Genomic DNA, 22,617 nt, shown 5'->3' with positions numbered 1-22,617 from the left:
TGCTTGTCTCAGCTTGGACTTAGACTTGTGGCCAGCTTTGTGTAAGAGTGATGATTATATGGCTAGGTACCAAGCTTGTAGCCATATATCTCCTCTGGCAGTACAGCTTTTCCCATTTTCCAGTCAGATATCCAAAATAACAGGAAAGGATAACAGAAGAATACCTGTCAATAGAGTGCCCTGTGAAAAGGGCCACACATCCATTCATTACCCTTAATCATTCATATATCTACAGAATTCTTGGATGAACCACACAGACAAGATCTGTAAGATGGTAAGAACTTTGTAAGAACAGATGTGTTAAATTTGTCATGTATCAGAATGAGTACTTAATTTATTTATGTATAAATCATCATTTGTCTTATTTCCACAACCTTTATACTTGCCATATTCGGCCTTTTTTTTTTTTCCATATATTATTTAATACATCATGTCAGAAATATTTTAATGTGCAGAAATTAACTGAACACTGCTCTACCTCCTAACATTTTGGTAAATGGATAAACTGTACTTAAATTTGTGTATAAATCTCTTAATGCAAAAATCTTCTATCTATCTATCTATCTATTGCCAGACACCATAATCCCCTAAGGGGTGGCCATTTGACTTTGAGTTATCTGTTTTACGGGGAGGGGCACTAACCCTCCACCAACCCACTTGTTGACACATAGGGAGCACATATGGTTTGGTTCTATGGTTACCACCCAGCATTGTAAATGGTTTCTTGGCTTAGAGGAAACTGTTTGGCTTGTCACTCAAGGTAAAGCCACCTGTAAAAGAAAGAAAAGCATTAAGAAGTGATAGGAAAGATGGGAGACATAGGAAGAGAGGGGGGCAGGCACAGAAAAAGAATGATAAAGGCTTGTGATTATTTTTAATAGTGCCAGGGATCTTATATTGATGTATTAAGGCCATTTACCCCCCAAAAAATTCCAAAATCAGTTCACATGCTCACAGACGCTCTGCTTTCTCAGTAACCTTGAAGATTTCAGAGGTTGAGTGGCACCAACCTGACTCGACTCACCAACTTTCTGGCTTTGGTGATTACTTTTATTAGTGTCAGGGATCTTATATTGATGTATTAAGCCCATTTAGCCAGGAAAAAAAAAAAATCCATAGTCGGTGGGCATAGAGGGGTAATACCTTTTTTTTGCCAAGAGTGGTACGGGTTAACTTATGGGAGACTTTCTATTCACCATGAAAGGTTTCCTGAGGTGAATAAAGTCATCTGGTGACGATGCAATTTATTATTTCTTTTTAGTAGCTGAAAGTTACTTTGGTCATGCACATCTTCAGCCATGTGTTTGTCATTGCAGTGCTACTGTAATCTGATAAATGTCTATATGATCTTTGAGGAGTAATCTGTACAGTAATAACATTTTTGTGTTGCACAGTTCCCCTTTTGGCAGTGGTTTCAGGTGACTAAGTGATGACTGTGGCCATGACAGTGATTGTATGTGCATCTTAATGTTTGCAGTTGTGAATGATCATGAAATCTGACTCTGAATACTGTATAATGTAAAATTTACAGGCTCAGCAGGAAGAGTTGCGTCGCCGTACTTTCCGCCGCAAGTTATTTGTGGAACAGGGAGAGCGAGTGGCTCAGCGTTACCCTGGCTCAGCAGAGGAGATCAGCTGGCGAGTCAACTACCTCAACAACAAATGGGACCAGCTGGAGAGCCACTTTACACCAGCCAAGGGACGCAACAAGGAAGTCGAAGTGGAATTGGGTATGTGGTTGCAGTTGATGCTTAATGCTGGTAGAATTAACAGCATTTCCATATCACTAACTGGCAAAAATCCTCCAGTCCGACCACCAATCATCCGAATATCCCAATACTCCAAATTTTTCAAGGCAAAAGTTTTCAAAATTTTCTGGGCCTTTTAAAAATTTTCTGGGCTTTATCAAAGGATTTATCTGGCTTGGACTTGCTCTTGGACCTGGATGTACTTGCCTGCAACTATTCGGCTCCACTTCTGAGCATTTCCAGTGTCTAAAACAATAGCCCATATCATTTTAGGTGTTTATTTAATGGTCATGTACAGTTTTCTAATGTTTTCTAAAGTCCATTCCAATAGTCCGAAAAAACGGTAGTCCAAAAGACTCGATCCCCTGCTACTTGGATTAGAGAACTTTTAATGTGGTAACTTGTGTTAAAAGTACTGACACTGTAAGCAGAAATACATCCACAGAAGTGATGGTAGGTAGCCATTTCCAGCATAGATTCAGTATTGTTTTGTGGACAGTTTTTGAGGGACATTAGTTGGAAAGGAGTACTGATGAGATGAGTTCTTACTGCCATGCATGTTCTGAGGGCATCGTAGGGTGGATGGGTATGTATTAGGAACAATAAAAAACTACCTAATGGTAAGGTAGAGTTGAGAGGTTATGAGGAATTGAGTGGCATAACACCTCACTTATTGGTTCTTGGAAAACTGATTGCACTTGTGTCTGGCTTTTAATCTAATGGAAGAGGTGCTTTATATAACCCATAGAGTACACAGTTACCCACTTGCCAACTCTTCGCAGTAAAAATAAATAAATAAAGTTTTGTATTATTACAATGATTGAGATACATAAAGGCCATACAACTGTGAAAAATAAGAAATATAAATTTATCATCCATGGATGGATTATAAATTTTTTCAGTTCAGTTTGAGTATAACAGCATGAGTAAAGCAGTAAAGCTGTGGTCACACAGGGATATTTTTGAATAGTAGCAAATAGTAGCAATCCAGAGAGCAGTAGCAAGAGCAATAAAATCCTTCCAAAGATGATCATGTGAGTCATTCTATCCCAGCAAGGAGGGAGAGAAAAAAAATTGTATATCACCATGCGAGTGTTTGCCATCTTTTTCGGCAGTGAGTTTTACTGACGTTTGAATACATAAATAATCATCATCATCATAATCATCATCATCCGGACCTCCTTTCCCATCCTAGGCCAGGGTGAGGAGTAGCAATGTCCAGACAGCCCAAATTTGCCCAAACCAATGGGCCACGTTTCCATTCACTCATCATTCAAGCCCCCAAAATCCTGGCTGTATCGGATATGCCAAAAACTTTCATCATGTTCTGTAGCTTCACATAACATATCCGATAGAGTCAGTCCGGACACTGCCACAATAAAAGGGGTGCCAAATCCCTGATCATGCACTTCTCCTCATAAAATTCATCCAACCACCTCGGTCCCTTGTCAGTTCCCTAGCCTCACCAATTTCCAAACATCTCACACTCACTCACCATATCTCTCCACCTTATCCTTTGCCTGTCTCACCTCCTCCCTCCTTCACGTTTGCTTAGATATAGCTTTTTCACCACTCTATGTCCACAGACTTCCTCACTCCACATCTTTCACGAATCACATTACTGTATTTCATATCCTGTCCACCCTCTGTAATCCACATACATTCCTCAGCAGTCCTATCTCCACTGCTCTTACTCTTGACTTTTCATTTTCATGCCACACCATAGTCTCATTTACATATGTTAAAGTTGGCACTAACACTCCTTCATGTAAGCCTCATGCAGCTGCAATGCTCAAGCCTCTGTTTCTTATCAAGGTCTTCATTGAACCAGCTACTTTTCTTCCTTGTGTCACTCTACTGTCCACTTCTTTTGCACATTTTCCTCTCTATTCTTTCACTGTACCCAGGTATTTTTTCTCACCGTTTCCAGTCTCTCTCCATTTACTGTAACATCACACTGGGAGTCCCCTTCTTTCCCAATAACCATCACTTTACTCATTTCTACTTTTACTCTCAAGGCACGACGCTCACAGACATCAGCAAAACTCTGCACTAGCCTACCAAGTTCTTTTCCGGTATTTGTAAGTAGTACTGCATCATCAGCATACAACAAATTTGAGATATTCCATCCATGACCATTCATTACCAACACCATCCCCCTCTCCATTACTTGTGTTTTTACTTCTCTCATCACCCCATCCATATAAATATTGAACAACCATGGGGACATCATACATAATAATAATAATAATAATAATAGTATGTGGTAGGTGGAGCCGCTCACCATCCACTCACTCAGTGTACTGTAGTGCTGCTCTCTGGTGTCTGCCTTTTCCTCTCCTCCCTCCTTTCCTTCCTTCCTCTTCTGTCTTTCTCTGCTTCATTCTTACATTGTCCTTCTGCCTACAGATGATTTTACACTCTTTTGTCTTTCTGTCCTTCAGTCTTTCCTGTTCCTTCTGCCTGTGGCTGACTCTGCACTGAGTGACAAGCTGAATTATTTCCTGTACACCAGGAAACCATTTACTGTGCTGGGTTGTAACCATATAACCAAATTATGGCAGCTGGTGGTTTAGTGGGTAATTGCGACGCTCTAGTTGGATTGAGCCGGTGAAGGTTTATATCCAAGGGGTGGTTGGGGTTATTGCCCACTTAATGCCACTCAGGGATGAGTGAGACTGGTCACTCACATCTTAAATGTCAGGACCAACTTGCCTAGCCCTGGGCTCCTATGGTCCTCATGGGGAAACATAGGATTGGATGATGAATGGATGGATATACTGTATACAGTAATACCACGATATATGATACCCCTAGATGCGATACCCCGGCTTAACGATGGTGGTAGAAATACCACCATACCCCGCCTAATGATGGCCAAAACCCGGTTTAACAATTTTTTTTTTTTTCTTTTTTTCTTTTAAATATTAAAACTGTGTGTTTAGGTTGATTTATAAACTGTTTTTAGACTTTGATTAATGTGTTTTGGCCATACGTGGGGTGATCATCGTCATTTTGGAGTACAGTTTACTAAGCTTGATTTTTTCCAGACTAATGTTTGATGATTTTCAGATTTTTGTTGTTGTTTATTGTGAGTTATTTACAGGTGTTAGGCTTAGGTTAGCGTCCTTGACAGCTGTTGGGCCATTAAGATTGGCTTTAACTTGTTTTGGGGCTCATTTGGATGGGTTTTGGGCTTGGTTTGGGAGGAAACCCAAGGCTGGTAAATGCACCACATTACCTTACATGTTAAAAGTGCCCCAGTATGTGATACCCCGCCTGATGATGGGGTTTTGTGTAACCAATTACATCGTTAAATTGAGGTATGGCTGTATATATATATATATATATATATATATATATATATATATATATACACTATACAGTATTGTGTGTGTATCTATCTATCTATCTATCTCTATATACACACACACACACACAAACACACAATAATTTCCCCCATCTAGTGCTGCTTTCCTGAGAACCACCATTACAGCTGCTTGCAGTCAACATAATGTTGACTTTCAAATTTTAAAATCTTGCATACAGATAAATTTCCATGGGATGATTTCCTGTTAATTGCATAAATGTAATTCTACACTAGAAGCAAACTGATAGTGTTCAGTATTTTCTGATAGTCATTATTTCATTACTTAAGGCAGTATTGCAAGGTGAAATACAATTTAATTGTTTTTAGCCATGTATGAATGCTGTTTTTTATACATTCCAGTGGTAAACAGACAAAAAACTGGTAGCAAGTTTGTTTATCTTGTTTGTGGGTATTGCTGACAGTGTGCAAGTGCTTTGCAATATTGTTGATGAAGACAATTAACACTTGTTTATTTAAATGAAACTTCTGTTCAGATATTTCTGGGTAAGTTGATAATGTGATACATGTAAAGAGTAATGCTAGAAAAATATGTGAAGATGTATGTGCAGGTGGTTAGGCCTGTGAGATACAGCTGGGATTCTGGGGGCTTGAATGGTGAGTGAGTGACTCTCTGGTCCATTTCAGTGTACATACTAGTGATAATTTTTCTTTTACCATGTTTTCATTTTCCTTGTTTTGTAGACCGTAAGGTAAATGTATAGTTTAGTTTAAGCAGCAGAAAGACCTTGTCAGTTCACTTACTGTTACAGTTTGTTTTCCATGTTTTTTCTGATTATTTTTATGTTGGTAAGTGATTGCTTCATGATGATTTTGATTCCATGTTTTATCCGTGTTTTGTTTTCCCGATGTATCTTGTTCTTTGAGCATTATGGTGGACAGTTACTAAAAGGTTTGCAACTGTACCGAAATTCATTTGGTTTTACATTTTGTCGTGTTTGGCTAAGTTACTGTTTGTTAGGATAGCTTAGGTTGGGGTAGGCTAGGTTAAATAAAGTTTGGTTATATTGGTTGGGTTAGGGTAGATTAAGTCAGGATATGTTAGGTTTGTTTGGGTTGTCTTGGTTTGGGTAGGATATAGTGTTTTGTTAGGTTAAGTTAGTCTCGGTTACTTTGAAAGGTTATGAATATGTAAGATTAGGGTAGTACAGCTGTAGTAAATTTCAGTTGATTTGAGTAGTTTTTAGAAAGTGTGCCATTACACTTGAGAAACAAACAATAGTGAATCAGAGTGAACATTGGTATGGGCAAAGGGAAAAGAAAATCAGCAGTAAGCAATCATTTACCACTGCAAAAATTATTAGTAATATTTAGAAAGCAGCCAGGGCATTGAACGAGTGAATCGGCAAGGTATTTATGCTGTAAACTAACCATATACAGTAGAACCTCTCTCATTCGGACTATATGGGGGGAAGGGTTGTCCGAATTAGCAGATTGTCCGGACCATCAGGGTAATCTCCAGTTCATACCAAGCTCTATCTACATATGGTATGTTTGTTAATTATTAACATATGTGGCATATGTCAACCCTACGTAACTGCAAAAGATGAAAGGATACCGGTACTAAAATAACAAAACTAATCATGTAAGATAGTTTTGTATTGCATAATTTACAGGTAAGGCCATGACAAGAAACTAGCCTACATTTTAAATTGTAGTAAGTGACTAAGGCCCGTGTAGGCAAAAAAATAATTAATTAACTGTAATATTTGGAATAAAAATAAAACTTATGTAGGCAAAAAATACATTGTCATCTTTGGTATATTGATAACACCCATATGGGCAAAAAGCTAATGTTTGATATACAAGTAAAGCACATTTAAGTACAAAAAATAACCTACAGTAATCACTAAACACTGCAGAATAATCTGACCCATTTTTGTGTAAGCAAACTCCTCCTTTTAACACCTTTATTCATTACAGAAGCTACACTTGCATTAAGGGGCATGATAAGGAGGATTAACTTTTGAAATACAGCATAAAAATATAAATGGTTGGTGAACTAGTCGATGGAACGAATGCTAGCATGTGTTTAAACAGGCGCCCATGTAGCGACCTAGCGTGATCCGAGACTAAACGAATGACGATCGCTTTCCGCGCCGATACTGCAAATGACTTTAGAATTACTTTCAACGTATTTTGGGGGCTTATTATTTTTAAATTTTGTCCGGATTAACAGAAATCCGGATTAAAGGGGTCCGGACCAAAGAGGTTCTACTGTACGGTATATACCGACCCTACCTCACCCCATCCTTAGGTGGGGGGAGAGGATGTTCAGGATGATGATACTGTATTAAGTCACTAGGGCAAGGATACTTTTTGTCATTGAATATTCAGGTGCCAATCAGAACATTTATTTATTAATTTGTTTAGGTTAATTGAAAAAAGCTTTGATCCTTTGGAGCAGAGATGTTTCCTTCAGTGAAAAATAATGATGTGTTAGTAACCAGGAATGAATTGTGATTGTCCCAGCCATCCGTTAGGGGTAAGACGAAGCATCTGTTGTTGATGATGTATTGAAATCCCATTATTTTGTCAGTTTCCAAGAATCATTTATACAACTTCAGACCATTCTTGTTAGGCACCAGTTGAGGCAGTCTGCTTTGACTGTCTAAATAATTGATTTATGTTCTAGTTAATTGGCAGTATTGATGATAATATTAGTCGTAGACTGGCGTAAAGTTTCACCATTAAATAGTGCTAAAAAAAATTCATTTATATATACATCATCTTTTCCTTCTTCCAGTTGATTAGTGGTTATAAATCTGATCATTGTTGTTACTGATTATGTAACTCAGAAGTAAGAAATTAATTTTCCATCTTGCATTGTTTAAATTTTTGTAACTGTTAGTCATTTTTGATAGTATATTTTTCATTAAGGCATTTTGGCATACTGATGTAAATGAGTACTGTACTGTACATAAGTTTTAAACCCCAAAAGGTGACTGGGAGCTTTAGAATTATGCAGTGCCACCAAGATATTGGATAATGACCTTCTGTAACATGTTCTGACCTATGATACCTTAATTTTGTTTTCCTGGACCTCATAAGGGATAACATGGGACCTTGTAAATACAAAAATATTTAAATGTTAGTTTAGCTGGTTTCCTGACTTTTTAATCTCATTCCTCGTAACTATTTTCTGCAGACCTTGCTCATGAAGAAGGCCTGCTGAAGCGTTGGCTTAGTGATATGGAGGACCAAATTCAGCCGCTAACCTGCCGTCTCCCCCGTGGCTGCTCTCTGGTTACTCTCCAGGACCGCTACAAAGATAATCAGGTTAGTACTGTACATCACTTGCAAAGTTACGTCTGTACATTTACAATAATATTCCAGAGAACAGTGTTAAAATCCTCACTGCTGGAGGTAAATGGTTTTTCATGCAGGAGGTTGTTAATTATCCAGTTAAGTGCGGAGACTGAAATATAGTTCCAGCTTTAGCAGACAGTGCTGGAGTACTTGCGAACCACAGTGACAGTAGGAACACATAAAGTTCTGAGAAAAATCATGTCTTTCGCTATATATATCATCAGCTGTTTACCAAATGTTGTAAAAATGACAATTTTCCTGCACCTGACAAGGTATCCTGTGACAGTTTTCACAGAATATATGGATGTAATAGGTATGGGAATACAAAGGCAGCATTATTCCTTGAGTCAGGATGAAGTTATTCTTAGCTGTGGTGTTTGCATATCTTAAACTTTATATTTTTCATGAGATGGAAGCCTTACTTCTGGTAGTTTGTTGGAAAAAGTAACTCTCAGAAACTTGCACTTTTGACATATCAGTCCAGGTGCTGTCATAGCATCGTTGATACGAACTATACTGTAGTTTATAAAAGGACTTTGTATGGTTTATAATTCCCCTAATGCTGACATATTTACTGTTGCTGTCATTATGCCAACACTTGGACTTAAAATGATCCTGACGTACCATGTGCCATCCGTTTGCAGAAATTGTTTGTAATATCTTTGGTCAGGTTATCAAGGACCTGCCACCACCATTTCCATGTAGTTAAGGTGAACAGAGCGTAGCATGACAAAACAACATACTTCTGATAAGCATTAACGTGAAAAGGTAATGTGAAAGAAAATCGTACCTGGTGACAATATTATATGGCTTGAAATTGCATATATGTCAGATCCTCACCGCGGTGTGGTGCGGTGAGGATCTGTCCGTTCTCCCTTTTGGGGCTAAGATGCGAATGAATGTGTTTGAATGGATGAGTAAATGGAGAGTGAGTCGTCCTGTCTCGGCTACCTCCCTTTCCTTGGGGGAAGCAGCCTAGGTATATAGATAGATAGATAGATAGTTTCATTTCTTGCATTAACTGCTGGTATTTCGCTAACTCATGTGCTACTCTACATGCACATTTCTTACTACACAGCATACCCCACTGCATCATACGGGTTGATGCCAGCAAAGACGTATCCAGAAAACTTTGCCCCTGCCAACTAGTGGACATGAGGAGAGGCATGGTGTAGGCTCTGCCAGCATAGATTTAGGGACTGAGATGGGATAGGGTTTGGATCATTGCCAGAGGGTACTGGGCATTGAGGTTCCCTGACAGCCGCTTCCGCCCAGTAGAGAGGGGCTCGAACCTGGAAGTAGCACCTCAGGAAGCTGCCCTATTGGTGGGTGTATAATGGCAGGGCAGTTAAAGTGCCAAGGCACACTTGGGGGGTGGGGGGTCCCTGTAGCTGTCCTGGCAGGTTGCCCTGAGACCACTGCCACAGCTGGTAGGCTATGGATTCCAGTCCCACTTCTTTGGGACTGTGTGGGATGGGCTGAGCCTGTGATCTGTTTCCTTTATTTTACCTGATCGCTTTATTTATTTATTTTAAAAATCTGTATGAATCGCATATATACCAAGCATTTGTACATACAGTATATTGTGTACATATTATTTTCCCAGCCACTGTGATGGTCTTAGCAGTAAGATAACAAGATACAGGATGTAATTGCCATCTTCACACTCTGTATATAGACAGCCTCCTTATTATGTAGGCTACTCCGGCATTATCTGCACCTTCAGTAATGATGTCATGTACACCCTCTATACTGTGTGCTAGCCAAGAGCATATAAGTAAGAACATGTATACCGGTATCAAGTCAGGTTATACATGGGATCTCTTTGATCACTACTTCCTCACTATTCAGTCACCTTGTGTCAGCTTTTTTGTTATTTTTTTATTTATTTATTTTTTATTTACAATGTTAAGTACAGCAAGACCAAAATTTCATTGTTCTTTTAAAAGCTGAGTATTGCCCATTTTATATGATAAATGGTTGGTGCTGGTTGTGTTTTGTGAAGATAAAATTTATGTTCCAATACTTGAAAAAGTAATTTGCATCCAGACTTGAATACTGACTAACTAGATAAATCTTGTGTTCAAGGAGATGTTCTGAGTGGTCTGGAGGGTAGAATATTATTGAATGGGAAAGGAGATACAAGTTGTAAAGTGGATAGATCATCAGATATCACCTTGAGGAGAAAGACGAAAGAAGTGGTTATGAAAGACGAGTGCTGAGTACTGTATTAAGAATGTGGCAGATGTTAGTCATCATCCATTCACTAAGTACAGTTTCCATTGGCAGTACTATAGCCATCATCATCATCATCATCATCATCATCAGTACCAGCAACAACATTGTCATCACTATCAGCAGCAGCACTGATTAACACACTTCCTTTGGTCATACCAGCTTTTCTACATTACTGAATTCCTTCCTGCACCATGTTTTACATACAGCTCAAGTTATGTATCACATTCAAACCATGCTTTTTTTAGCAGCATCCCCGACCAAAGGCTCTGTTGGATGAACGTCCACACTCGGGTCTCTCTTTCATTCCATTGTTTCTTACTGTGTACAGTATATTTACCTTCTACAGTACTTCCTTTATATTGACACCTGCCTCCTTTATACTGATATCTATTGATGTCTCTTTTTCTGGAGAAATTTTTCGTTCATCAATAATTTAAAGTCTCTTTATCCATCTGTCTAGTTAGCTGTAGCCAGACACCTTAATCCTGGAATGGGTGACACGAATGAATCACCTCCATGTCACCATGTCCTCCGCCATCAGATTTCACCTCTCTCCAGCTCACGCCTCTCGTCATCTTAGACCTCTCCACCTCATCCTTCATTTCATCCTTGTCTCTTCCTCCCCCTTCACCTCACTCATTCCTAATTTCCCCTTGGTCCACTGTCTCTTACCCTGATCTTTCCCTACACAGTGGTCATCCATTACAACCTTGTTTGCACCTACTATTAGCTTTCCGGTCATAATTATTTGCCTTTCACATTGACACTGCTAAGTTGCCCTAGAGAGGCACTTTGCACTTAAAGCTGTGCCCTGTAGATTACCAGTCTCTCAATATTTAGCCACAATGTGCTGTTAATAACCTCTCAGTCAAGTCTTAAACTGGCTTCTTTTCTCTTGAATTGCTTTGCTTTACTTCTGTACCTCTTATACTTAGGCGGGTCTTTTGTCAGGCCACACATATCATCAGAAGCTGTACCATGGACAATTGCAGTATGAGAACTAGTTAAGAGGACCCATGGCAGCATTTTGATTGGATAGAAATCTGGTATATAATTGCTAGTTTCAAGATATAGCTACTGTATTGTGTAATAATTTGGTTTTTATGTACTGTAATTAATTATTGTGATAGATCATTATTCATATCTCTCAGTAAATAGTCAGTGCTGGGAAAACACTGATTGCCTTTGTAGTTTGATTAGATTTAGTATTGAAGATGTTTTGGCAAATTAAATAATCAGAGACATTTTCAGTGCAGTTCAGTAGCTTATGATAAAATGCTGTTTACTCAATTTTTGAAGGAAGAATACAGACATGACAGTATTTGAGAGGAGCCCTTTTCCCCATGTGCTTTTCCTGCCTGTCTGATAACCTGGGAAATGGGATCAGAAGGATGATACAATATAGGAAATTATTTAAGCAGACAAGAAAAAGCCACATGCATCTGATGTAAAATAAAGTACTTTACTCCCCTCCCTGCCCCTCCACCTTAACAGCCACCACGATCACTCATGAGAAATATAATCAGAGGAGGAGCAAATCAAGGGTCCATCATTTCCCTCTTGTGTGTCATATGAGATGCAATTCACAAAGCTGAAATATTGAGGAATGAGTGAGTAATGAAACATAACACAATAGAAACAAATTAAAGGAAGCCAGTGGAAGAGAATGGTGTAGGGAAAAGAAGGGAAGCCTAGTAATTCAGTAGAGTCAATACCCAAGTCCCATGAGACGCTAATCCAATTACACCACACAGCCTCACCACTCACCATGTTCTTCCATCTTGCCTCAGTTACATTTTGCCCATTATATATTCCACAAGTATCATCCTGACTTTTTCCCCACCAATCTTTCCCACAAGCACGAAAAGAGAAAGTATAAACAGGAAAACATTTAGGAAATTCATTTAGTTAAGATATCTATACACTCATCCATCACCTAATGGTAATTGAAAACAGACTTTGAGAGTAACTTTTGAACAGCACCAATAAACAGAACAGCACATTGTGAGCTCCAGGTTGCAGTCCGATCATTCTTGTGTAATAGGTGTAAGTACTTTTCATTACAGGAATGCATCTATTATTTTACTCTTTCTACTTTCACCACTGACATCATAAAATACACATCTATGCAGTGCAGCATACTCAGCCTGGGGATTTGTCATGACTGCCTACCAACACAGCTATCCATCATGTCAGTCACCATCAACACATTCCCTACCACCATTTACATCATTACAGCATCACTTCTGTTTTCACCATTTGTATTATCACCACCTTCACCATCAGTTAGTCATCATCACCAATACTCTCACCATCGACTGCATGACAGTCTCTGATGTGCACAGTCATAGGAGGTAGTGAGGCCGCCAGACAAAACAGCGATCATTTGCATCACTATCAACATTACTTCTGCATGTTCCAGTAATTAGCATCATCACTTCCAGAAACATCATCACAACTAGAGTACATCATCACATCTAGAAATATCATCAGATTTGTTATCATTCTGTGTATTATCACTAATATGTGTATCACCACTACACAACACCACCGCTCCTTTCATTTCCTGGTTTGTAGCGAGCGGGAGGCGAGTAAGTGACGGCGGGGTTAGGCTCGTATCTCTGGGGTAATAGTGTCATTTGTATGCAGTGCAGGGCTGGGTTTGATATTACTTTTGGTGTGCTTAGTTGTTGCCCCCTACCTTCTCTCAAGCACATATATAGGGGCTGGAAATACACACAGACTTATCAGTTGGGCTGTAATCATCCATGTGGAGTGTAGATGAATGGAATAAGGTATATGAGGAAGGGAGACGAATGGATTTTGGTGCAGAACAGAAGACAAGTTAGAAGACTGTGATTGTATGTGTGTGTGTGTGTGAGAGAGAGAGAGAGAGAGAGAGAGAGAGAGAGGGGATGATGTGAATAGAAAAGAAAAAGGTAGTGATAAGAGACAACATTGATAGGGAGAGGGGAGTGTAACAGTGGCTTAAGATCAATGTAAAGATTGCATAGAAAGTGGGAGGAGAATAAAATAATGGAATATGTTGTGGGGAAAATGTAACTGGTGTAGAAGGGAAGGAGGACTCTGTGTGTGTGTCTGTTTGTGTGTGTGTGTGTGTGTGTGTGTGTGTGTGTGTGTGTGTGTGTGTGTGTGTGGTAATTGGATTAGTGTCTCACGGGACCTGGGTATTGACTCGGGTGAATTAGTTGGCTCTTCCTCTTTTCACTGCACCTCTCTGTTTCATCCTCTGTCTTTAGTGTGTGCGTGTGTGTGTGTGTGTGTGTGTGTGTGTGTGTGCAGAATGAGTCGGTGAAGAGGTGGCGTGGGTGGAGGGTGTGGCTGCGGCTTTATGCATGAGTGGGTGGAATGTGGGTGAGGGTGCATTGGAGAGGAGGGGGGGGGCGGGTGGAAAGATGTGGATGAAGGAGAAACATTATATACCTTACAGTTTCTCCTAAGTAAAATTACTTAAAGATAACAGGGGAAAAAAAGTTATTGTAGTGAAAGGGTTAATGAGAGAGAGAGAGAGAGAGAGAGAGAGACTGCATTCAGGAGGTTGGGTTGTGGGGGAGGGGTCATGGTTCTTGATCACAGAGGAAAGCGAAGGTCGGAGAGAGAGAGAGAGAGAGAGAGAGAGAGAGAGAGAGAGAGAGAGAGAGAGACTGCATTCAGGAGGTGGGGTTGTGGGGGAGGGGTCACGGTTCTTGATCACAGAGGAAAGCGAAGGTCGGTGAGAGAGAAAGAGAGAGAGAGAGAGAGAGAGAGGTGGAAGTAGAGGGAGGGGAGGGGGAGCGTCTGGGATTCCGGAATGTGGAATAATTGGTACAAAAAGAGAAGTGGAGGAGAAGGTGAGGGAGAGGATGGTAGGAAGTGGAGTTGGGAAGAAGATATTAGCTGTAAAGAGAGGAGGATAGGCAACCGTAGAAGAAGATGAAAGAAAAGGAGAGGGAGGCGATAAGTATGATGTATGTAAAGACAGGGATATAGAAAAGAGGAGATGGAGGGCAGAGTGAAGAAAAGTAAGATGACTGAAGAGTGTGGGGGATGATTAAAAAGTAAGAGGAGAGAAAGAGGAGAAATGATAAAACTAAAAAGGAGAGAGGAGGAAAAACGAGGAAATAGATGAGAGGAAGGAGATGAGGAAGGGAAGGCAATGAAATGAAAAGTGAAAACATAAAACTGAAAAAAAAAAATGATGATTGAGCAGCAGCGGTAAATAAGAAAAGGATAGAAAGAAAATAGGAGTTAGTGAGGGGATAAGAAATTGTTACAAAGAAAAGGTGAACAGAGAAGAACAAGAAGGTAAAGAGAAGATTGAAGGGTGAACAAAGAACAGGGAGGTATTGAGGAAAGTGAACAGAGAACAGAAATGTAAACAGAGGAGTGAGGAAGATACTGAGACGACCGAAGACTTTCTCCATCAGTGTTGGAGAAATTCGTGGAGAGAAAGGTGTGGCGTTCCTTTTGTGTACTTTTATCCGCCTTTGTGTGTGCAGTCTCCGTTTATTAACCCAGGCAGGTTGTTGTTTGGTGGGGGAGTGGTGGGTTGGTTGTCTGTCTGTCTGGAGGTTGATGGTGATGTTAGGGAAGAAAGAGGCAGTTAGGGGGAAAAAAGAATGAGGACCAACTGCTGTAATTCAGTGACTTTTATAGCCTATTCTATATATGTAGCCATCAACAAATTTATTTATTTATTTTTTTAAAGAATAGGAGAAAGCTCTGGTAGTAGTGGTAGTAGTTAGCAGTAGTAGTAGTAGAGGTGGTAGTAGTAGTAGCCAGGAGCCGCCTTTGCAGTCCATTTTTCTTCCTTATTACAAAGTTCATTTTTATGCATATCAGATCAGTCGGACTTTGACGGAATTTTGTTTTATTTTTCGAAAAAGAGTTATAGGTGGGGAAGGCGGGGGGGGAAAGAGAAAAGAAAAATTAGAAAGGGAAAGAGGAGTAAAACAGGAAAAAAAAAAAATTGAGTGTTAGGGGTAAGAGAAAGCGGAATAGAACGCGTGAAAGAAAATGGGATATGAGAGAGAGAGAGAGAGAGAGAGAGAGAGAGGATTTGACTGAGACAGGGAGAATCAAAGAGGAAGGAAGTTAAGTATTGGGAAAAGAGTGGAACGGATGGAGGGAGAGGAAGAGGGAGGGAAGGGAGAGAGAGAGAGGATGGAGGGAGAATGACTGGGAGGGAAACTTAAGGGGATTAAATAAAGTGGGGGAGTAGGGAGGAAAGGAGAGACAGTAGAGGGAGGACAGTGGAGAGAGAGAGAGAGGGGGGGGGGAATAAAAAGATATTGAAAGGAAGGGAAAGTGGACAAGCAGGGTCGATGTTAAGCAGAGTTTTCTCATGGGCGGAGGCGAATGAAATATAAAGATTCGATAGTGGAGGAGGTTAGTGACGAGAGAGAGAGAGAGAGGAGAGAGAGAGAGAGAACAGGAGTGAAGAAGGAAAAGGCTAATGAAACAGATAAAGATGGGATTGTGGAAGAGGTTGGTGACGAGAGAGAGAGAGAGAGGAATGATGAGAAAAAAAAAACATGAAGTGGAGAGAGAAAAAATGGTGGCTGTAAGGATAGACGAAGAAGATGTGGCAGGAGGGAGGGAGGAAGGAAAGCGGAAAAAAGTAATAAGAGAGTGGACGAAGAGAGAGAGAGAGAGAGAGAGAGAGAGAGAGAGAGAGAGAGAGAGAGAGAGAGAGAGAGAGAGAGAGAGAGAGTGGAGAATGGACGTAAGGAAGAGGTTAGTCACGGGGGTCAGGGTCCAGTGGGCAAGAACACTGACGAGGGGGGAGGGGGAGGAGAGGGGGAAGGGAGAAGAAAATGGAAGGGAGGGAGGAGTGAGGGAAGAAGGAAGGAAGCAGGAAGAGATGCGGAATGATTGGGGGAGTGAGGAGGGAAGGGAGAGTGGCGGGGGAGGAAGGAGAGAGAGAGAGAGAGAGAGAGAGAGAGAGAGAGACAGACAGACAGACAGACAGACAGACAGACAGAAGGTGGAGGGTTGATTAGAAGAGGGTGGGGAGATAGGAGTGGAGAGAGAATAGAAGGGAGAATGCATGAAGAAGGAAGGAGGCAGGGGAGACTAAATAAATAATGAGAGGGGGGGTGGGGAGAAGTAGGGGAGGGAGGGGAGAGAAGGAGGGTTAGAGGGAAGGATTGGCTTGAAAGAGGAGGGAGAGAGGGTGTGAGGAATGATGGAAAAAAGGATAGGGAGGAATGAGAAAGTGGAAGGAGGAAGGGAGAGAGGAATAAGTGAATGAGGGAGGAAGTAAAGAGGTGTGGAAAGAGGAAGGCAAAATGGGAAGGAGAGAGAGAGGTAGAGTTTATGGGAAGGATAGATGACAAACATAAAAAGAAAAACAAACAGGAAAAGATGTATGGATTCTTAGCAGTCTGTGTGTGTGTGTGTGTGTGTGTGTGTGTGTGTGTGTGTGTGTGTGTGTGTGCGGAGAGAGAGAGAGAGAGAGAGAGAAAATGATAATGGACAGCCGCAGACAGATCAGAGAAACAAGAAAAGGAAAAAAAAAATGGTTGTGACAGAAAAACTGATGGTAGTAGTAGTAGTAGTAGTAGTAGACACAGATATGATGGTAGTAGTGGTAGTAGTAGCTTACGTGGGTGTTGTAGTAGTGACCTGTCGTGTAGTAAAAATAACAAAAAGCATAGTCGTCGTCTTAGCAGTAGTAGTAGTAGTAGTAGTATGGTAGTAGTAGGAATAGGTGAAGCGTGGTGGCTGTGGTGGAGGTGGAGGTGGAGGTGGTGGTGGTGACGGGTTGACTGTAGTGGGGTAGAATTTACGAGCTATAAGTGTCACTGTTGAATGTAATATGTAGGGCGGAAGCTGGGGTATGGGACTGATTGTAGGGGTGATGGTTGTGGTGGTAGGTTGTGGTAGTAGTGGTAGTAATGGTGGGTTGTGGTAGTGATGGCTGTGGTTACGAAAGAATTGATAGTGGTTGTGGTGCTAGGTTGTGGTAGTAGTGGTTGTGGTGGTAGTGGAGGTATGGTAGGTATGTTAGTTTTAAAGGTAGTGTTATAGGGGAGGGTTGTGGTAGTGGTGGTTATGGTGGGTGTGATGGTAGTGGAGATATGGTAGTTGTAATGGTAGTGTTATAGGGGAGGGTTTTGGTAGTGGTGGTTATGGTGGGTGTGATGGTCGTGGAGGTATGGTGGTTATGGTGGCTTTAATGGTTGTCACAGGGAAGAGTTATGGTAGTGGTGGTTATGGTAGGTATGATGGTAGTGGAGTATGGTAGTTATGGTGGCTTTAATGGTTGTCACAAGGAAGAGTTATGGTAGTGGTGGTTAAGGTGGGTGTGGTGGTAGTGATGGTATGGTAGTTATAATGGTAGTGTTATGGGGGGGTTGTCATGGTAATGGTAGTGGTGTCGTGTGTTAAGGGTCATTGCACTCTCCACCTCCTCCTCCTTCTCCTCCTCCTCCTCCTCCTCCTCCTCCTCCTCCTCCTCCTCCACCATTTCTTCTCCTCACATCTGTGTCTCTGTTCTCCTCACCTTTTTTTTTTTTCCACCGATTTCTCTCTCTCTCTCTCTCTCTCTCTCTCTCTCTCTCTCTCCATCACGTGTGTTGTGTTGTGTTGACTGCGGAGAAACATTAACTTTATTCCATAGGGGAGGGGGAAGGGAGAGGGGGATGAGGGAGGGGGAGGGGAGGGAAGCAGGGAGATGGGGAGAGAAAGGGAGAAGGAAGGACAAGAGGAAAAGGGAGAAAAAAGAATGAGGAGAGGGAGGGAGGTAGTGAAAAGGAAAAAGAAGGAGAGAAAGATGGAGGAGAGAAGAAAAATGACAATGAGAGGAAGGTAAAGAAGGAAGAGGAGGGAAAGAAAGGGAAGGAATAAGAGGGGAGAGAAAGACGGGGGAGGGAAGGAAATGTTAGATGTCTGGAGTGGTTAGAATGACCATGTTGGTGTGAGGGGAAAGGAAGAGAAGTGAGGGGAGGGGAAGAAGAATGAGGAGTGACAGGCTGAGAAATAGGGGATGGGAGGGGAAGGGGTGTGGAGGGGTGAGGAATGAGAGAGAGGGAAGGGAAGAGGAGAGGACAGGGAGAGGTGAGGGATAGGAAGGAAGGGAGGGGAGGAGGAGGTGGGGAATGGAGAGAAGAGGACGGGAAAGAGTGAGGTATTAGAAGGGGAGAGAGAGAGAGAGAGAGAGAGAGAGAGAGAGAGAGAGAGAGAGAGAGAGAGAGAATTATTACATTTTATGGTTCTGCTGATGATCTTATTGTTGGTGCCTCATCTGTCGCCTCCCTCTGTCTCCTGGCCCCCCTCTGTGCTCCCCCCTCCTCTGAATGTCCCTCCCCCACTTTCCCTCCCCCTTGAAACCCCCCCTCCCTTCCCCCCTTGTCAATGTCCCCTTCCCCTTCTTGCTGTCTGTGTCATTTCTCTCTTCTTCCCTCCTCTTCCATCCCCTTCTTCCCCTCCTCTCCCTTCCTCTTCCTTCCCCTTCTTCCCTTTTATTCTCCACATCATCCGCAGCTCTGTCCCTTCTCCCTTTCCTTCTCTCTCCATTCCACTCATTTTATTTAGCTTTCTCTTGTAAATAATATGCAGTAATCCTTCCCTCCCTCTCCCAAACTTCTCCCTTGTCCTCTTTCCCTCTCCCACCCATCCCTGCCCTCCCTATCATCTCCCTCCCTCCCTCCTATCTTCTCCCTCCCTCCCTCCCTCCCTCCAACAAATCCTCTCTATCGCTTCACGCTCCATTTCTTTACTAATTCATATCTCTTCGTTCCAGCATACGCATTGACCACATATTTTCGTTCGTAATAAAGGCTGCTCGCTCGCCATTCTTTATTTCCATTCTCTCTCTCTCTCTCTCTCTCTCTCTCTCTCTCTCTCTCTCTCTCTCTCTCTCTCTCTCTTTCCTCAACCCTGTTCATCCCCGCATAACCAAAGGACATCTTGCGAATCCCTACTTCTTTTCTAAGAACTTATTACCCATCCCCACCCCGGAGGGGCTCGGGGACGGGTATTATTTTCACTCGGTTTGTCTGTGTCTGTCTGTCTATCAGTTAACAACTGTACGCGAAAACTACTGGTGCGATTGTGACTGAAATTACAGTGATGATGTGCTATGACCTTTTGATCACATGATTATATTTTGGGCGACATTGGGCCAAGGCCCAGGCTGTGGGCCAAAATAATGTAATGAAATATGTAAATATATATATTTTTTCGCCCTAACTCCATTCAAATTCGTCGTATCGTCATGAAACCAAACCCTTTAAGGTGCATCTTTCAAATCTGCATCCTATAACATGCCTCATTACATCAGGGGGGGTCACCCCCTAGTTAGCGGTAGGGGGGTCAGTGTCTGGTGGGTTGGGCCTAAAATTTCAGAAGGGCATAAAATCGTCAATTTTCACTCGATTTCCTCCAAATTTGATATGTGACATCGTTGACTAGATATTCTGTTGAGTTTATACGTCAGCACTAAAATGACTGCCGGGGACGAGTTGGCTGTGCCCTGGCACCGCTTCTTGTTCATTTTTTTTTTTTTCCATCACGACCTAAGCATCTTTACCTAATCCTTCCCCACCTTGTCTCGTCCTGGTCTTTCCTATATCTTTCCACACTTTGTCAGGTCCTCTCACTTGTCCCTACAAGCACATTTTCAGACCACCACCCTCCTATAAACATCCCTACACACATCCTACGCCCCCCACACACATCTCAACATCCCCCTCACAGACACACACACCTCTCTTCATTCCTACATCCTACCTTTCACCCGTGCATTCTTCCAGTCATTCCCACACCCTCCCAAACCCCCTACACCCTCTCATACATTATTATACCTTCTCATACGCCGCACTTCTTTCCACACACCCCTACACACCGTCCCACACACACCTACATACCTTCCCACACACCTCCACACACCCCTGCACCCTCCCATTCACCCTCACACCCTCCCACATCCGTACATCCAGCCAGTCCCAAGTTCTCATCACTATCATGTACTTAAAAACACTTCCCGTAGAGATGAGGTGCAACTTAATAGTAGCTTAGACTGAGTAGATTAAGAAGGAGGAGGAGGAGAACAAGAAAAAGAGGGAGGAGGAGGATTACATAGGATTAGATAGGAAAGCAAACAGCAACAGACCTTATGGTCCTTTCGAGGCTGCTTGTTACAGAGAAAACTGTGACTACAAGATCTAACTCTACATGCTGAAGGATAAGGATAGTAAAGCAGGAAGGCTTCCCCCACTACCAAACCCTCCAGGAAAAAGTGAGAAAAACCACCATGCAGCATGGAAAAACTGACATGGAAATTTCATAGGAAATACTGGAAAGGAAAAGTCACATTCTATAATACTTTGTCTATAAGCTACACGATTGAGTAACCTGAAAGAGGAGGAGATGATGGTGGATGATGATAATGATGATGATGATGATGGATGATGATGATGATGAACCCTCTCTGGTGATAGATATAAGTCCTCTTAGTGTAGATTTAAATCCCTCTGTCGATAGATTAAAGTCCTTTGCGGTAGTAGTTAAAAGAGGTTACGATAAATGAAACGGGGAACGAAAGATTAAGGAATGGACGGTGGTTCTGGGACGATAGATAAAGACCCCCTGGCGATAGATAGTAAGGCCCCCTGTGACGATAGATAACGACCCCCTGGCGATAGATAAAAAAATGCTCCCCAGTGACGATAAGTAATGATAGTCGATAAATTAAATGGGACGATAGATAAAGGTCGATAGATAGAGCTTTTTGTGAGGAAAGAAAATGGGTGTGAATTTTTTTGAGCCATTAAGATAGATAAAACCGTCAATAGATAAAAAACCCTGTGATAGATAAACCCATGTGACGATAGATAGATAGAGGGGGCCACAGTTTTGTTCCTTGATAGATAGATAGATAGATAGAAATATGCCCTTAGATCAAATCCCTCTGACGATAGATGGAAGAGGCCCCCATACCACGATAGATACAATCCCTGTGGCGATAGATAAAAAGGCGCGATAGATATAAAGATCGATGCGCCCATAGACGACATAAAGAGGGGCGTAATAGGATCCAACACCCCTTCCCTGGGAGTTATAGGGGATTGGAACTGCTTTGTAATTCGATAATGGTGGTGGTAGTGATTGTGGTGGATGGTGGTTGATTGTGGTGGATGGTGGTTGATTGTGGTTGGTGCTGGTTGGTTGTGGTGGATGGTGGTTGATTGTGATTGTGATTGATGGGTCTGGTGGTGATCTGATGTTGGTTGTGGTTGTAGTGATGTAGAGTGATGATGGTAGTGGTGATTTTGATGGTGGTTGCTGTGGTGAGGTAATTTGTAGTGATGGTGGTTGTAATTGTGGTTGCGATGGTGGTAGTGTAGTTGTAAATGTGGTAACGGTGGTTGTAGCGATGGTTGTAATTGTCGTTGGGATGGTTTGTGTGTGTGTGTGTGTGTGTGTGATGGGAGGTGTATGGGTAGTGATATTGGTAGTAATGCGATGGTGGTAGTAGTGGTTGTGATTTGTTGCAGTGTGAATGTTTGGATGGTGGTGGTGGTACTTGTGGTGGTGGTTGATGGTGGTAGATGTGGTAGTTTTGTGGTTGTGGTGGTGGTAGTAGCTGTGGATGGTACTGTGGTGAAGGTGGCAGTTGTTTTGTTGTTGTGGTAGTGATGGTTGTAGTGTGGTGGTGGTAGCTGTGGTTGGTGATTGTGGTAAAATATTGTGGTAATGAGAATATGAAAGGAAGGACTGAGTTAAAAATGATCTCTCTCTCTCTCTCTCACACACACACACACACACACACACACACACACACACACACACACACACACACACACACACACACCTCTCTCTCTCTCTCTCTCTTGGGATGCGACAGGAGAATGGAAAGACGCTGATGCAAATATTAACAAGCAGGGTACGCGTGTGGGCGGTGGTGATGGAGGGGCGAGAAGTGTAATA

At 41.9% G+C, this 22,617-nt stretch overlaps 1 protein-coding gene across 1 annotated transcript in view; it reads left to right on the top strand.

The window, feature by feature from the left end:
- klar (klarsicht) overlaps positions 1-22,617 on the top strand; it is a 441,086-nt gene that overhangs the window by 46,855 nt on the left and 371,614 nt on the right. Inside the window, exons 7-8 of the mRNA XM_080265346.1 lie at positions 1,532-1,730; positions 8,285-8,415. Coding sequence (XP_080121472.1) covers positions 1,532-1,730; positions 8,285-8,415 — 330 coding nt within the window. The remainder of the gene's footprint in view (positions 1-1,531; positions 1,731-8,284; positions 8,416-22,617) is intronic.

The sequence above is a fragment of the Coenobita brevimanus genome, chromosome 14 (assembly GCF_032717465.1).
Source record: "Coenobita brevimanus isolate Jiangsu-jjx chromosome 14, ASM3271746v2, whole genome shotgun sequence".
NCBI lineage: Eukaryota > Metazoa > Arthropoda > Malacostraca > Decapoda > Coenobitidae > Coenobita > Coenobita brevimanus.
Note: the sequence above shows the minus strand (reverse complement) of the source record. Positions and strands in the feature narration are given on the sequence as shown.